General features: G+C 47.1%; 1 protein-coding gene across 1 annotated transcript in view; it reads left to right on the top strand.

The window, feature by feature from the left end:
- Positions 1–19,466, top strand: part of LOC137371067 (protocadherin-16-like) — a 579,474-nt gene that overhangs the window by 538,013 nt on the left and 21,995 nt on the right. The window contains exons 17-18 of the mRNA XM_068032966.1: positions 13,314–13,444; positions 17,371–17,648. Coding sequence (XP_067889067.1) covers positions 13,314–13,444; positions 17,371–17,648 — 409 coding nt within the window. The remainder of the gene's footprint in view (positions 1–13,313; positions 13,445–17,370; positions 17,649–19,466) is intronic.

Below are 19,466 nucleotides of genomic sequence, written 5' to 3'. Positions count from 1 at the left end.
TTAGATGAGGGAACTTAATGTATTATTTCCAAATTTGCAGATGACACAAAACTGGGTGGGAGGGTGAGTTGTGAGGAGGATGCAGAGAGGCTTCAGGGTGATTTGGACAGGTTGAGTGAGTGGGCTAATGCGTGGCAGATGCAGTATAATGTGGATAAATGTGAGGTTATCCACTTTGGTGGCAAAAACAGAAAGGCAGCTTCTATCTGAACGGCTATAAACTGAGAGAGGGGAATATGCAACGAGACCTGGGTGTTCGCGTACACCAGTCGCTGAAGGTAAGCATGCAGGTGCAACAGGCGGTAAAAAAGGCAAATGGTATGTTGGCCTTCATAGCGAGAGGATTCGAGTACAAGAGCAGGGATGTCTTGCTGCAATTATACAGGGCCTTGGTGAGGCCACACCTGGAATATTGTGTGCAGTTTTGGTCTCCTTATCTGAGGAAGGATGTTCTTGCTATAGAGGGAGTGCAACAAAGGTTTACCAAACTGATTCCTGGGATGGTGGGACAGACGTATGAGGAGAGATTGAGTCGGTTAGGATTATATTCTCTGGAGTTCAGAAGAGTGAGGGGGAACCTCATAGAAACCTATAAAATTCTAACAGGACTTGACAGGGTAGATGCAGGAAGGATGTTCTCGATGGTGGGGGAGTCCAGAACCAGGGGTCATAGTCTAAGGATACGGAGTAAATCTTTCAGGACTGAATTGAGGAGAAATTTCTTCACCCAGAGAGTGGTGAGCCTGTGGAATTCGCTACCACAGAAAGCAGTTGAAGCCAAAACATTGTATGTTTTCAAGAAGGAGTTAGATATAGCTCTCGGGGCAAAAGGGATCAAAGGGTATGGGGAGAAAGCGGGAACAGGTTACTGAGTTCGATGATCAGCCATGATCATAATGAATGGCTGAGCAGGCTCGAAGGGCCGAAAGGCCTATTCCTACTCCTATTTTCTATGTTTCTGCCACTTGTCCGGCTTCATTCCCTAGGATTAGGTCCAGTACTGCCCCTTCTCTTGTCGGACTTTCTACGTACTGACTCAGAAAGCTCTCCTGTATGCATTTTAAGAATTCTGCACCGTTTAAGCCTTTTGCACTAAGACTATCCCAGTTGATATTAGGGAAGTTGAAATCCCCTACTATTATTTCCCTATTATTTTGACACCTCTCCAAGATTTGCCTACATACCTGCTCCTCTATTTCTTTCTGACTGTTTGGAGGCCTGTAGTACACTCCCAGCCAAGTGATTGCCCCCTTTTTGTTTTTAAGTTCTACCCACATGGCCTCATTTGAGGAACCTTCTAAGATATCATCCCTCCTTACTGCAGTAATTGACTCCTTGATGAACAGTGCAATGTCACCTCCTCTTTTACCCCCCTCCCCTATCATGCCTGAAGATTCTATACACTGGAATATTGAGCTGCCAGTCCTGCCCCTCCCTCAACCATGTTTCTGTGATAGCAATAATATCATAATCCCATGTGTTAATCAATGCCCTCAATTCATCTGTCTTACTAGTGAGACTCCTTGCATTGAAATAGCTGCAATCCAGCCTTGCATTTTTCATTAGTTCTGATGAAAGGTCACTGACCTGAAACGTTAACTCTGCTTCTCTGTCCACAGATGCTGCCAGACCTGCTGAGTATTTCCAGCATTTCTTATTTTTATTGCATTTTTCACTTGTGCCTGAACAGGTCTATATTTGCTCTGCCTTCCAGACTGACTCAGTTTCTCTTCTATATTTGACTGTGCCTCACCCCCTACTGTACCTCCACTCTGTATCCCATCCCCCTGCCAAATTAGTTTAAAACCCTCCCAACAGCACTAGCAAGCCTCCCAACAAGGATGTTGGTCCCGTTCCAGTTCAGGTGCAACCCGTCCAACTTGTGCAGGTCCCACCTTTGCCAGAAACAGACCCAGTGATCCAGGAAACTAAAGCCCTCTCTCCTGCACCATCTCCTCAGCCACGCATTCATCTGCTGTATCCTCCTATTCCTATACTCACTGGCACGTGGCACCGGGAGTAATCCAGAGATTACAACCTTTGAGGTACTGCTTTTTAATCTGCTGCCTAGTTCCCTAAATTTTTGTTGCAGGACCTCAACCCTCTTTCTACCTATGTCGTTGGTACCAATGTGTACCATGACCTCTGACTGCTCCCCCTCCCCTTTCAGAATGTCCTGCAGCCATCTGTGACATCCTTGACCCTAGCACCAGGGAGGCAACATACCATCCTGGAGTCATGTTTGTGGCCACAGAAATACCTATCTGCGCCCCATACGATAGAATCCCCTATCACTATAGCTCTTCCACCCCTTTTTCTCCCCTGCTGTGCAGCAGAGCCCTCCGTGGTGCCACGAACTTGACTGTTGCTGCTTTCCCCTGGGAGGCCATCCCCCCAACCCCCCCAACAGTATCCAAAGCGGTATATCTGTTGGAGAGGGGGATGGCTACAGGGGACTCCTGCACTAGCTGCCTTCCTCTGCTCTGCCTGGTGGTCACCCATCCCTTTTCTGCCTGGGCAGCCATTACCTGCGGTGTGACCACCTCACTAAACGTGCTATCCACGACGTCCTCAGCATCGCAGATCCTCCACAGTGAATCCACCCGCAGTTCCAGCTCCGTAATGCGGGTAGTCAGTAGCTGCAGTTGGATACACTTCCTGCACACATGGTCGTCAGGGACAGTGGAAGTGTCCCTGATTTCCCACATAGCGCAGGAGGAGCGTATCACGGGGCTGAGCTCTCCTGTCATGACTTACCCTTCGATTAATTAGTTATTCACTTTAAAAAATACTAATTACACTAGGGGTCTTGTTTTACTCCAAACTCTCCCCACAACCATCTACAGTCCTTAATAAATTACACTAATTTAAAACAAAACACACTTTAGTAGTACTCACCTTATCACTTGAGGTTTTTTTTTAAAAAAAACTTTCCCCTTTTTTTTAAGCTATTTAAATGCACTAACAGCCATTACTTACCCAACCAATCACCTTGTAGATTTCCCGTGATGTCACTAAGTTTTTTTTTCCCTCTTTCGAATCTCAGTGGCGCCGGCACAGAGAGCGAGCAAGCTTGCCTCCTCTCCCGTCTCCAGGTAAGTAAGGGCCTCCAGCCCCACTCTCTGCTTTTCAGGTCCCGCTCCAGATCAGCCTCCTCCCAGGTTCATCTCCCACCACTCCGGTCACCTTCCCCATCTGTGCCTCCTTGCCCCTCTGAACCTCCTTCCCCTCTGAACCTCCTTCCCCCTCTGAACCTCCTTGCCCCCTGAGCCTCCTTGCCCCTCTGCGCCTCCTTGCCCCTCTGCGCCTCCTTGCCCCTCTGTGCCTCCTTCTCCCTGAGCCTCCTTGCCCCTCTGCACCTCCTTCTCCCTGAGCCTCCTTGCCCCTCTGCGCCTCCTTCTCCCTGAGCCTCCTTGCCCCTCTGCATCTCCTTCCTCCTGCATCAAATTCGCAAGTTCGCACTCGGTCCTCATTGTCATCATTCTGTGCTCCAGCACTGACCACACTTGACACAGACTACAACCAAAACTGACCACACCAGATACTGACACACCTGCCACTGACCACACCCAATAATGACCACACTGACACTGACTGCACCCGACACTGACCACACTGACACTGACCACACCCAATAATGACCACACTGACACTGACCACACCCGACACTGACCACAATGACACTGACTACAACCAAAACTGACCGCACCAGACACTGACCACACCTGACACTGACCCCACCCGATAATGACCACACTGACACTGACCGCACCCGACACTGACCGCACCCGACACTGACCACAATGACACTGACTACAACCAAAACTGACCGCACCAGACACTGACCACACCTGACACTGACCCCACCCGATAATGACCACACTGACACTGACCACACCCGACACTGACCACAATGACACTGACTACAACCAAAACTGACCGCACCAGACACTGACCACACCTGACACTGACCCCACCCGATAATGACCACACTGACACTGACCACACCCGACACTGACCACAATGACACTGACTACAACCAAAACTGACCGCACCAGACACTGACCACACCTGACACTGACCCCACCCGATAATGACCAAACTGACACTGACCACACCCGACACTGACCACAATGACACTGACTACAACCAAAACTGACTGCACCAGACACTGACCACACCTGACACTGACCCCACCTGATAATGACCACACTGACACTGACCACACTGACACTGACCACACTGACACTGACCACACTCAGCACGAACCACAATGGTCACTGACCATGTTGTGCGATGGCCACATTGGGGCCAGAAAACAAACAGATTGTAGAATGAATTCGGGAGTTTGTGGAATGTTTTTGGGAGTTTGTAGAATGTTTTCAGGACAGTTTCTTGGAGCAACACGTTGTGGAATCGACTAAGGATAAAGTTATCTTCAATCTAGTATTGTATAATGAAGCAGGGTTATTTAATAATGTCATAGTAAACCAGTGCTGGCAAATGGGATTAGGTAGACAGGTCAGGTGTCTTTAATGCATCGGTGCAGACTCGATGGGCCGAAGGGCCTCTTCTGCACTGTATTATTCTGTGATTCTGTGATCCACTGGGAAATAGAAAGTGCCACTTGATAGCACTGTTGATGACACCTGCCATCACTTTACTGATGATCGACAGTAGACTGATGGGGTGGTAATTGGCCGGGTTGGACTTGTCCTGCTTTTTGTGTACAGGACATACCTGGGCAATTTTCCACATTGCAGGGTAGTTGCCAGTGTTGTAGCTGTACTGGAACAGCTTGGCTAGGGGTGCGGCAAGTTCTGAAGCACAAGTCTTCAGTACTGTTGCCAGAATAACGTCAGGGCCCATAACTTTTGCAGTATCCAGTGCCTTCAATCGTTTCTTGATATCATGTGGAGTGAATCGAATTGGCTGAAGTCTGGCATCTGTGATGCTGGAGACTTCAGGAGGAGGCCGAGATGGATCATCAACTCGGCACTTCTGGCTGAAGATTGTTGCAAATGCTTCAGCCTTGTCTTTCACACTGATGTGCTGGGCTCCCCCATCATTGAGGATGGTGATATTTGTGGAGCCACCTCCTCCAGTTAGTTATAGAGTCATAGAGAGCTACAGCACTGACACAGGCCCTTCGGCATACCGAGTCTGTGCTGACCATCAACCACCCATTTATGCTAATCCTACATTAATCCCATATTCCCTACCACATCCCCACCATTCTCCTACCACCTTTTTTTTTTATTCGTTCATGGGATGTGGGCATCACTGGCCAGGCCAGCATTTATTGCCCGTCCCTAATTGCCCTTAAGAAGGCAGTGGTGAGCTGCCTTCTTGAACCGCTGCAGTCCATGTGGGGTAGGTACACCCACAGTGCTAGCAGTTAGATACAACTGAGTGTCTTGCTAGGGCATGTAAGAGTCAACCACATTGCTGTGGATCTGGAGTCACATGTAGGCCAGACCCGGTAAGGGCAGCAGATTTCCTTCCCTAAAGGACATTAGTGAACCAGATGGGTTTTTACAACAATTGACAATGGTTTCATGGCCATCATTAGACTAGCTTTTTAATTCCAGATTTATTAATTGAATTCAAATTCCACTTTCTGCTGTGGTGGGATTCGAACCCATGTCCCCAGAGAAATACCCTGGGTCTCTGGGTTACTAGTCCAGTGACAATACTATTACGCCACCACCTCCCCACCTACCAACACTAGGGGCAATTTACAATGACCAATTTACCTATCAACCTGCAAGTCTTTGGCTGTGGGAGGAAACCGGAGCACCCGGAGGAAACCCACACGGTCACAGGGAGAACTTGCAAACTCAGCACAGGCAGTACCCAGAATTGAACCCGGGTCGCTGGAGCTGTGAGGCTTTTTTTTTCTTTGAATTCTCTAATGTGAACATTTTTATTTGAAGCTGAGGCATCTAAAACAACTTAATGCATTCCAGTTATAGTTTACTGAAGCTAACTACTAATAAAGCCAGGCCAAAAATGTACAAAATGCTGATCAAGTTAACTATGTGGTTGGGCTGTAGAATAGTATTCATCCCATGGCAATTTAACTACTTCAAATATGGCACAATGGGAGGATCCACATGAACTTTCATAACCTTGTTGTTTAATTGTCCACCACCGTTCACGACTGGATGTTGCAGGACTGCAGAGCTTAGATCTGATCCGTTGGTTGTGGAATCGCTTAGCTCTATCGCGTGCTGCTTACTCAGTTTGCACTCAGGTAGTCTTGTCTTGTAGCTTCACCAGGTTGACACCTCATTTTTAGGTATGCCTGGTGCTGCTCCTGGCATGCCCTCCTGCACTCTTCTTTGAACCGATAGCCTACACTCTAGGTTCTACAAGAGATAGCTGCAGAGACAGTGGATGCGGTAGTTACGATTTTCCAGAATTCCTTAAATTCAGAAATAGTCCCATCAGACCGGAAGTTGGCAAATGTTACACCGCTTTTCAAGAAAGGAGGGAGAGAGAAAACAGGGAACTACAGGCCAATTAGCCTAACATCAGTCATTGGGAAAATGCTGGAATCTATTATTAAGGAAGTCTTAACAAGGTACTTAGAAAAGCACAGTACGTTAGAACAGGTCAACATGGTTTTTCTAAGGGAGATTCTGTTTGACAAATTTATTAGAGTTTTTGGAGGATGTAACTAGTAGGGTAGATAAAGGGGAACCAGTAGATGTAGTATACCAGGATTTCCAAAGGCATTCGATAAGGTGTCACACAAAAGGTTAATAGTCAAGATAGGGGCTCATAGAGTTGGGGTAATATATTCACATGGATAGAGGATTGGTTAATAGACAGGAAGCAAAGACTGGGCATAAGTGGAGAATTGTCAAGTTGGCAGATAGTGAATAGTGGAGTGTCACAAGGATCAGTGCTGGGGCCTCAGCTATTTACAATCTATATTAATGACTTCGATGAAGAGACAGAGAGTAATGTATCTAAGTTTGGTGATGATACAAAGCTAGGTGGAAAGGTAAGCTGTAGGAAGGATGTAGAGAGGCTGCAAAGAGATATAGACAGGTTAAGTGAGTGGGCAACAAGATGGCAAATTGAGTATAATGTAGAGAAGTGTGAAGTTATTCACTTTGGTCCTAAAAATAGAAAAGCAGAATATTTTTTAAAAGGTGTGAAACTGGTAAGTGTTGATTTTCAAAGAGACTTGGGGGTACTCGTACAGGAAATGCAGAAAGTTAGCATGCAGGTACAGCAAACAAAAAGTCCAGCGAGGCCATATGGGTAGAACTTAGAAATAAGAAAGGGGTGATCATTTTGATGGGATTATACTATAGGCCCCCCAATAGTCAGAGGGAAGTGGAGGAGCATATATGTAGGGAAATCACAGATAAATGTAGGAATTATAGGGTTGTAATAGTAGGTGATTTTAACTTCCCTAATATTGACTGGAACTGCCTTAGTGCTAAGGGATCAGATGGAGAAGAATTTGTTAAGTGTGTCCAGGATAGTTTTCTGAAGCAGTATGTGGACGGCCCGACTAGAGAAGGGGCAACACTCGACCTCCTCTTAGGAAATGAGGATGGGCAGGTGGTTGATGTGTCAGTGGGGGAGCACTTTGGGACCAGTGACCATAACTCAATTAGCTTCAAGATAGTTATGGAAAAGGATAGGACTGGTCCTCAGGTTGAAGTCATAAATTGGGGGAAGGCTAATTTCGATGCCATCAGACAGGAACTCTCAAAAGTTGAATGGGAGAGGCTGTTTACAGGTAAAGGGACGTCTGGCAAGTGGGAGGCTTTTAAAAGTGAGATCGGAAGAGTTCAGGGCCGGCATGTTCCTGTTAGATGGAAGGGCAAGGCTGACAAGTTTAGGGAACCTTGGTTGACGAGGGATATTGAGGGTCTGGTCAGGACAAAGAAGGAGACATATGTCAGGTATAGGCAGCTGGGATCGAGCAAGTCCCTCGGAGTATAGGGGATGTAGGAGTACACTTAAGAAGGAAATTAGGAGGGTGAAAAGGGGCCATGAGATTTCCCTGGCAGATAAGATAAAGGAGAATCCTAAAAGATTCTATAAGTATATTCAGAGTAAAAGGGTAGCTAGGGAGAGAGTAGGTCCCCTTAAGGATCAGTGTGGCAATCTATGTGTGGAGCCACGGGAAATGGGCGAGGACTTAAATTAATATTTCTCGTCCGTATTTACCGTGGAGAAGGTCATGGAAGCTAGTGGGTTCAAGGGAGGGAACAGCAATATCCTGGAGCATATCAACATTACAAAGGAGGAGGTGTTGGAGGTTTTGAAGCGCATTAAGGTGGATAAATCCCCAGGGCCTGACCAGGTGTATCCAAGGATGCTCTGGGAAGCAAGGGAGGAGATTGCTGGGGCCCTGGCAGAGATTTTTGTATCATCGTTAGCCACGGGTGAGGTACCGGAAGACTGGAGGATAGCTAATGTTGTGCTTTATTTAAGAAGGGCAGCAGGGATAAGCCAGGGAACTACAGGCCGGTGAGCCTTACATCAGTGGTGGGAACGTTATTGGAACGGATTCTGAGAGACAGGATTTATATGCATCTGGAAAGGCATGGTCTGATTAGGGATAGTCAGCATGGCTTTGTGCGTGGGAAATCGTGTCTCACGAATTTGATTGAGTTTTTCGAGGAGGTGACCAAGAGGATTGACGAGGGCCGGGCGATGGACGTTGTCACCATGGGCTTTAGCAAGGCCTTTGACAAGATCCCACATGGTAGGCTGGTCCAGAAGGTTTGAACACATGGGATCCAGGGTGAGCTAGCAAATTGGATACAAGATTGGCTTGGTGATAGGAGGCAGAGGGTGTTAGTGGAGGGTTGTTTTTCCAGATTGGCCGGTGACCAGTGGTGTGCCACAGGGATCGGTGCTGGGCCCTCTGTTGTTTGTCATATATATTAATGACTTGGATGTGAATGTCAGGGGCATGATTAGTAAGTTTGCAGATGACACCAAAGTTGGTGTATAGTGGACAGTGAAGAAGGTTGTCTAAGGTTACAACAGGATATAGGTCAACTGGGAAAGTGTGCAAGGGAGGGCAAATGGAATTTAATACAGACATGTGCAAAGTGATGCATTTTGGGAAGTTAAACCAGGGGAGGACGTATACAGTGAATGGCAGGACCCTGGGGAGTGTTCTTGAGCAGAGAGACCTTGGGGTGCAAGTACATAGTGCCCTGATAGTGGCAACACAGGTAGACAGGGTGGTGAAGAAGGCGTATGGCATGCTTGCCTTCATCGGCCGAGGCATTGAGTACAAGAGTTGAGACGTCATGTTACAGTTGTACATAACGTTGGTTAGGCCGTATTTGGAGTACTGTGTTTTTTTTTATTCATTCATGGGATGTGGGCATCGCTGGCCAGGCCAGCATTTATTGCCCATCCCTAATTGCCCTTGAGAAGGTGGCAGTGAGCTGCCAACTGAGCGGCTTGCTAGACCATTTCAGAGGGCATGTAAGAGTCAACCACATTGCTGTGGGTCTGGAGTCACATGTAGGCCAGACCAGGTAAGGACAGCAGATTTCCTTCCCTAAAGGACATTAGTGAACCAGATGGGTTTTACAACAATCGACAATGGTTTCATGGCCATCATTAGACTAGCTTTTAATTCCAGATTTATTAATTGAATTCAAATTCCACCTTTTGCTGTGGTGGAATTCGAACCCATGTCCCCAGAGAAATACCCTGGCTCTCTGGGTTACTAGTCCAGTGACAATACCACTACGCCACCGCCTGCCCAATGTGATAGGGTAGATAGCCAGAGTCAGTTTCCCATGGCAGGGGTGACTAAAACTAGAGGGCATAGATTTAAGGTGAGAGGGAGGAGGTTTACAGGGGATCAAAGGGGTAAGTTTTTCACGCAAAGAATAGTGGGTATCTGGAATGAGCTGCCTGAGGTGGTGGTGGACACAGGAACAGTAGCGACATTTAAGAGGCACCTGGACAGGTACTTGACTGAGCAAGGCATAGAGGGATATGGAATTAATGCAGGCAGGTGGGATTAGTATAGATAGGCATTATGGTCGGCATGGATGCGGTGGGCCGAAGGGCCTGTTTCTATGCTGTACGACTCTATGACTCTATAACTCTAATTAGGAAGGCAAATGGCATGTGGGCCTTTATTGCAAGGGGATTGGAGTACAGGAATAAAGAAGTCTGGAATACTGTGCGCAGTTTTGGTCTCCATATTTAAGAAAGGATGTACTTGCATTGCCGGCAGTACAGTGAAGGTTTAATAAATTGGTCCCTGGGATGAGAGGGTTGTCCTATGATGAGAGGCTGAGTAAATTGGGCCTATATTCTCTGGAGTTTAGAAGAATGAGAGGCGATATAATTGAGACATACAAGATTCTGAAAGGGCTTGATAGGGTAGAAGCTGAGAGATTGTTCCCACTGGTCAGGGAATCTAGAACGCGGGGACAGAGTCTCAGGATAAGGGGTTAATTATTCAGGACTGAGATGAGGAGAAATTACTTCACTCAAAAGGTTGTGAATCTTTGGAATTCTCTACCCCAGAGGGTTGTGGATGTTCCATAGTTGAATATATTTAAGGCTGAGATAGATAGATTTTTCGTCTCTCAGGGAATCAAAGGATATGTGGAGCGGGCAGGAAAGTGGAATTGAAGCCCATGATCAGCAATTATGGAAAGATGTAGGAGCAACAGGGTGGTGGTGATAGGAGATTTTAATTTTCCCAACATTGACTGGGATTCACTTAGTGTTAGAGGTCTAGATGGAGCAGAATTTGTAAGGAGCATCCAGGAGGGTTTTCTAGAGCAGTATGTAAATAGTCCAACTCGGGAAGGGGCCATACTGGACCTAGTGTTGGGGAATGAGCCCGGCCAGGTGTTTGAAGTTTCAGTAGGGGACTACTTTGGGAATAGTGATCACAATTCCGTAAGCTTTAAAATACTCATGGACAAAGACGAGAGTGGTCCTAAAGGAAGAGTGCTAAATTGGGGGAAGGCCAACTATACCAAAATTCGGCAGGAGCTGGGAAATGTAGATTGGGAGCAGCTGTTTGAAGGTAAATCCACATGTGATATGTGGGAGGCTTTTAAAGAGAGGTTGATTAGCGTGCAGGAGAGACATGTTCCTGTGAAAATGAGGGATAGAAATGGCAAGATTAGGAACCATGGATGACAGGTGAAATTGTGAGACTAGCTAAGAGGAAAAAGGAAGCATACATAAGGTCAAGGCGGCTGAAGAAAGACGAAGCTTTACAAGAATATCGGGAATGTAGGACCAATCTGAAACGAGGAATTAAGAGGGCTAAAAGGGGTCATGAAATATCTTTAGCAAACAGGGTTAAAGAAAATCCCAAAGCCTTTTATTCATATATAAGGAGAAAGAGGGTAACTAGAGAAAGGATTGGCCCACTAAAGGACAAAGGAGGAATGTTATGCTTGGACTCAGAGAAAATGGGTGAGATTCTAAACGAGTACTTTGCATCGGTATTCACCGAGGAGAGGGACATGACGGATGTTGAGGTTAGGAACAGATGTTTGATTACTCTAGGTCAAGTCGGCATAAGGAGGGAGGAAGTGTTGGGTATTCTAAAGGGCATTAAGGTGGACAAGTCCCCAGGTCCGGATGGGATCTATCCCAGGTTACTGTGGGAAGCGAGAGAGGAAATAGCTGGGGCCTTAACAGATATCTTTGCAGCATCCTTAAACACGGGTGAGGTCCCGGAGGACTGGAGAATTGCTAATGTTGTCCCCTTGTTTAAGAAGGGTAGCAGGGATAATCCAGGTAATTATAGACCGGTGAGCCTGACGTCAGTGGTCGGGAAGCTGCTGGAGAAGATACTGAGGGATAGGATCTATTCCCATTTGGAAGAAAATGGGCTTATCAGTGATAGGCAACATGGTTTTGTGCAGGGAAGGTCATGTCTTACCAACTTAATAGAATTCTTTGAGGAAGTGACAAAGTTGATTGATGAGGGAAGGGCTGTCGATGTCATATACATGGACTTCAGTAAGGCGTTTGATAAGGTTCCCCATGGCAGGCTGATGGAGAAAGTGAAGGCGCATGGGGTCCAAGGTGTACTAGCTAGATGGATAAAGAACTGGCTGGGCAACAGGAGACAGAGAGTAGCGGTAGAAGGGAGTTTCTCAAAATGGAGACGTGTGACCAGTGGTGTTCCACAGGGATCCGTGCTGGGACCACTGTTGTTTGTGATATACATAAATGATTTGGAGGAAAGTATAGGTGGACTGATTAGCAAGTTTGCAGACGACACTCAGATTGGTGGAGTAGCAGATAGTGAAGAGGACTGTTAGAGAATACAGCAGAATATAGATAGATTGGAGAGTTGGGCAGAGAAATGGCAGATGGAGTTCAATCAGGGCAAATGCGAGGTGATGCATTTTGGAAGATCCAATTCAAGAGTGAACTATACAGTAAATGGAAAAGTCCTGGGGAAAATTGATGTCCAGAGAGATTTGGGTGTTCAGGTCCACTGTTCCCTGAAGGTGGCAACGCAGGTAAATAGAGTGGTCAAGAAGGCATACGGCATGCTTTCCTTCATCGGACGGGGTATTGAGTACAAGAGTTGGCACGTCATGTTACAGTTGTATAGGACTTTGGTTTGGCCACATTTGGAATACTGCGTGCAGTTCTGATCGCCACATTACCAAAAGGATGTGGATGCTTTGGAGAGGGTGCAGAGGAGGTTCACCAGGATGTTGCCTGGTATGGAGGGCGCTAGCTATGAAGAGAGGTTGAGTAGATTAGGATTATTTTCATTAGAAAGACGGAGGTTGAGGGGGGACCTGATTGAGGTGTACAAAATCATGAGAGGTATAGACAGGGTGGATAGCAAGAGGCTTTTTCCCAGAGTGGGGGATTCAATTACTAGAGGACACGAGTTCAAAGTGAAAGGGGAAAAGTTTAGGGGGGATATGCGTGGAAAGTTCTTTACGCAGAGGGTGGTGGGTGCCTGGAACGCGTTGCCAGTGGAGGTGGTAGACGCGGGCACGATGGCGTCTTTTAAGATGTATCCAGACAGATACATGAATGGGCAGGAAGAAAAGAGATACAGACCCTTAGAAAATTGGCGACATGTTTAAGAGAGAGGATTTGGATCGGCGCAGGCTTGGAGGGCCGAAGGGCCTGTTCCTGTGCTGTAATTTTCTTTGTTCTTTGTTCTTTGAATGGCGGAGCAGGCTCGATGGGCCATATGGTCAACTCCTGCTCCTATTACTTGTGTTCTTCTGAACCCCCACCACACCCAACAGTCCTAGGCATTTGTGACTATTTGAAATTAGTGGTTTCTTCTCCTGTGATTTCAGATTGCTTTTGACAGCAACGGATCGTGGAATGCCAAGACTTGTGGGCACAGCCACTCTCACTGTCATTGTCTTGGACCTGAATGACAACAGCCCCACTATCCCACTGCCCCATGTGGTCCGGGTACCAGAGAGTAAGTGGCCACAACATCAGTGACATGTCACACTCACACACACTCATGCATATTCACACAATGGCTGGAATTACACTGGCCACTTAATGATCTCTTCCTGCCTGGCATTTCCCCACCATGCAGTAAAACCCTGCAGCCTCCCTGTGAGCTGGGGGTTCGGGGGTCCCTCCTAATCAAGCATCCTTGCCCGCCAGGGAGGTCCCTCAGTGACACAGCCACCTCCACTGGAAAACTCACGCCCCACCCTCGTGATCAAACCCCTCCCCCTCGCCAGGGTCTGGCTGATTAGGCTCGGAAAGCACCGACCTCCCTTGCCTTCTTCTCCGGCCTGTTTGATGGCCACTGTTCCTAGGACTGTTGCAGTTCTGACAGTGAAGACCACTCCCACTGGTGCTGCTGGGACTGAAGAGCTGCTAGCCCTCTGATTGGCTGGGAGCTCTTGGAGAAGGGACCTCCTGCCTCAGAGAGGTGGAGCCACGACCTCGGGTAATTAACCGCCTGCGCCGCGCAGAATAGCTTCACAGCTTCCAGGGCAGGCAGAGGCAGCTTGCCCTGACTTTCCAACAATTCCAGGAGATGCCACCTTCGTTAAATCCCAACCATAGTCTCACAAACAAACTCACACAAACTCACACTCACACTAACTCACACTCACACACTAACTCACACTCACACACTGACTCACACTCACACACAATAACTCACACACAAACTCACACTCACACAAACTCACACCCACACAAACTCACACCCACACACAATAACTCACACACAATAACTCACACTCACACAAATTCACACTCATATAAACTCACACCCACACACAATAACTCACACAAACTCACACTCACACACAATAGCTCACACACAAACTCACACTCACACACAATAACTCATACTCGCACACAATAACTCACACATAATAACTCACACAAACTCACACTCACACACATTAACTCACACTAACACAATAACACTCACACACAATAACTCATACGCAAACTCACACTCACACACAATAACTCACACTCACACGCTATAACTCACACACAACTCACATTTACACACAATAACTCACACACAATAAGTCACACACACACACACACACTATAACTCACACACAACCCACACTCACACACAAAAACTCACACTCACACAATAACTCACATTCACACACAATAACTCACACACAAACTCACAGTCACACAAACTCACACTCACACACAATATCTCACACACAAACTCACACTCACACACAATAACTCACACATAATAACACACACAAACTCACACTCTCACACAATTACACACTTACACACAATAACTCACACACAACTCACATTCACACACAATAACTCACATACAATAAGTCACACACAAACTCACACTCACACACAATAACTCACACACAACCCACACTCACACACAAAAACTCACACTCACACAATAAATCACAATCACACACAATAACTCACACTCACACACAATAACACACACAAACTCACAATCACACAAACTCACACTCACACACAATATCTCACACACAAACTCACACTCACATTCACACACAATAACTCACACACAACCCACACTCACACACAAAAACTCACACTCACACACAATAACTCGCACATAATAACTCACACATAATAACACACACAAACTCACACTCACACACAATTACACACTCACACACGATAACTCACACACAACTCACATTCACACACAATAACTCACACACAACTCACATTCACACACAATAACTCACACACAATAAGTCACACAATAACTCACAATCACACACAATAACTCACACTCACACACAATAACTCACACACAAACTCAAAATCACACAAACTCACACTCATACACAATAACTCACACACAAACTCACACACAATAACTCACACTCGCACACAATAACTCACACACAAACTCACACTCACACACAATAACACACTCACACACAATAACTCACATACAATTCACATTCACACACAATAACACACACTCACACACAATAACTCACATACAATTCACATTCACACACAATAACTCACACTCACACACAATAACTCACACACAAACTCAAAATCACACAAACTCACACTCATACACAATAACTCACACACAAACTCACACACAATAACTCACACTCGCACACAATAACTCACACACAAACTCACACTCACACACAATAACACACTCACACACAATAACTCACATACAATTCACATTCACACACAATAACACACACTCACACACAATAACTCACACTCACACACTATAACTCACACACAACTCACATTCACACAAAAACTCACACTCACACAATAACTCACACACAAACTCACACTCACACACAATAACACACACACAAACTCACACTCGCACACAATAACTCACACACAATAAATCACACACAACTCACATTCACACACAATAAGTCACACACAAACTCACACTCACACAATGACCCACACTCACACACAAAAACTCACACTCACACAATAACTCACAATCACACACAATAACTCACACTCACACAATAACTCACACTCACACACAATAATTCACACACAAACTCACACTCACATGCAATAACTCACACTCACGCAATAATTCACACACAAACTCTCACTCACACAATCACTCACACTCACACAATAACTCACACTCACACTCACACACAATAATTCACACACAAACTCACACTCACACACAATAATTCACACACAAACTCACACTCACACACAATAGCTCACACTCACACAATAATTCACACACAAACTCACACTCACACACAATAGCTCACACTCACACAATAATTCACACACAAACTCACATTCACACACAATAACTCACACTCACACACAATAACTCACACTCGCACACACTCACATGCAATAACTCACACTTACACACAATAACTCACACTCACACACAATAACTCACACTCACACACAATAACTCACACTCACACACACTCACGTGCAATAACTCACACTCACACACAATAACTCACACTTACACACGATAACTCACACTCACACACAATAACTCACACTCACACACAATAATTCACACACAAACGCACACTCACACACAATAACTCACACTCACACACAATAACTCACACTCGCACACGCTCACATGCAATAACTCACACTTACACACAATAACTCACACTCACACACAATAACTCACACTCACACACAATAACTCACACTCACACACACTCACATGCAATAACTCACACTCACACACAATAACTCACACTCACACACAATAACTCACACTCACATGCAATATTTCACATTCACACACAATAATTCACACTCACACACAATAACTCACACTCACACACAATAATTGACATTCACACACAATAATTCACACACAAACGCACAGTCACACACAATAACTCACACTCACACGCAATAATTCACACACAAACTCACACTCACACAATAACCCACACTTACACACAATAACTCACACTCACACAATAACTCACACTCACACACACTCACATGCAATAACTCACGCTCACACACAATGGGCTGGATTTTAAGAGCCCGCCGCCACTCCCAGCGGCATGAAAAAAATGGGCACACGTGTGGGCCGCCACGCGGCCTCGCCACCACCTGCAATATGGGGCCGGGCAATCCTGGTGTTGAGGCCTGTGGCGGGCCTCTCCCAGAGTCAATATCCGGACCCCCCGCCACTACCTCTGTCAACGGGGTCCCAGTAAAATCCAGCCCAATAACTCACTCACACTTACAATGACTCACAAACTCACACCCACACTGAGGGCTCAACTCCCCCAGGGGGCAAGGAGGTTTCAGACCCCTCGGGAAGGTGCAGGGTCGAGGAGAGATTCAACATGGCTTTGTGATTCATCTGTCTCTCTATTCTGGCCGCAGATGCCCTGATTGGCTCAGAGATCACCAAGGTGACTGGAAACGATGTAGATTCGGGTCCCGTGTTGTCCTACACTTTGGTCACAGAAAGCGAGAAATTCAGCATCAATCGTTACCATGGCATCATCTCACTGACTGGCAGTCTGGACTTTGAGGAGCGTAGCTGGTATCTGCTCACCGTCCAATCATCTGACTCCAAGCATGGCACGAAAGCTAATCTCACTATTGTGGTCGAGGATGTGAATGACAATCCTCCGGTCTTTGTGCAGGATTTATATCAGGTAAGAAAAAGGCCCTGTCGATGAGACACACACACACAGGAGCCGTACAGGAGCTGACACTGTGACACACACACAGGGGCCGTACAGGAGCTGACACTGAGACACACACACAGGGGCCGTACAGGAGCTGATGCTGAGACACACACACAGGGGCCGTACAGGAGCTGACACTGAGACACACACACAGGGGCCGTACAGGAGCTGATACTGAGACACACACACGGGCTGTACAGAAGCTGACACTGAGACACACACACAGACCGTACAGGAGCTGACACTGAGACACACACACACAGGGGCCGTACAGGAGCTGACACTGAGACACACACACAGACCGTACAGGAGCTGACACTGAGACACACACACACAGGGGCCGTACAGGAGCTGACACTGAGACACACACACAGGGGCCGGACAGGAGCTGACACTCAGACACACACAGGGGCCGTACAGGAGCTGACACTGAGACACACACACAGGAGCCGTACAGGAGCTGACACTGAGACACACACACACAGGGGCCGTACAGGAGCTGACACTGAGACACACACACAGGGGCCGTACAGGAGCTGACACTCAGACACACACACAGACCATACAAAAGCTGACACTGAGACACACACACAGGGGCTGTACAGGAGCTGATACTGAGACACACACACAGGGGCCGTACAGGAGCTGATACTGAGACACACACACAGGGGCTGTACAGGAGCTGACACTGAGACACACACACAGGGGCTGTACAGGAGCTGACACTGAGACACACACACAGGGGCTGCACAGGAGCTGACACTGAGACACACACACAGGGGCTGTACAGGAGCTTGAACTGAGACACACACATGGACCGTACAGGAGCTGACACTCAGACACACACACAGACCATACAAAAGCTGACACTGAGACACACACACAGGGGCCGTACAGGAGCTGACACTGAGACACACAGACAGACCGTACAGGAGCTGACACTGAGACACACACACGGACTGTACAGGAGCTGATACTGAGACACACACACAGGGGCCGTACAGGACCTGACACTGAGACACACACACAGGGGCCGTACAAAAGCTGACACTGAGACACACACACGGACCGTACAGGAGCAGACACTGCACTGAGACACACACACGGACTGTACAGGAGCTGACACTGAGACACACACACAGGGGCCGTACAGGAGCTGACACTGAGACACACACACCAGGGCTGTACAGGAGCTGACACTGAGACACACACACAGGGGCCGTACAAAAGCTGACACTGAGACACACACACGGAATGTACAGGAGCTGATACTGAGACACACACACAGGGGCCGTACAGGAGCTGACACTGAGACACACACACAGGGGCTGTACAGGAGCTGACACTGAGACACACACACAAGGGCTGCACAGGAGCTGACACTGAGACACACACATGGACCGTACAGGAGCTGACACTCAGACACACACACAAACCATACAAAAGCTGACACTGAGACACACACACAGGGGCTGTACAGGAGCTGATACTGAGACACACACACAGGGGCCGTACAGGAGTTGAAACTGAGACACACACACAGGGGCTGTACAGGACCTGACACTGAGACACACACACAGACCGTACAGGAGCTGACACTGAGACACACACATGGACCGTACAGGAGCTGATACTGAGACACACACACAGGGGCCGTACAGGAGATGACACTGAGACACACACACAGGGGCCGTACAGGAGCTGACACTGAGACACACACACAGGGGTTGGACAGGATCTGACACTGAGACACACACACGGACTGTACAGGAGCTGACACTGAGA

The sequence above is a fragment of the Heterodontus francisci genome, chromosome 6 (genome assembly GCF_036365525.1).
Source record: "Heterodontus francisci isolate sHetFra1 chromosome 6, sHetFra1.hap1, whole genome shotgun sequence".
NCBI lineage: Eukaryota > Metazoa > Chordata > Chondrichthyes > Heterodontiformes > Heterodontidae > Heterodontus > Heterodontus francisci.
Note: the sequence above shows the minus strand (reverse complement) of the source record. Positions and strands in the feature narration are given on the sequence as shown.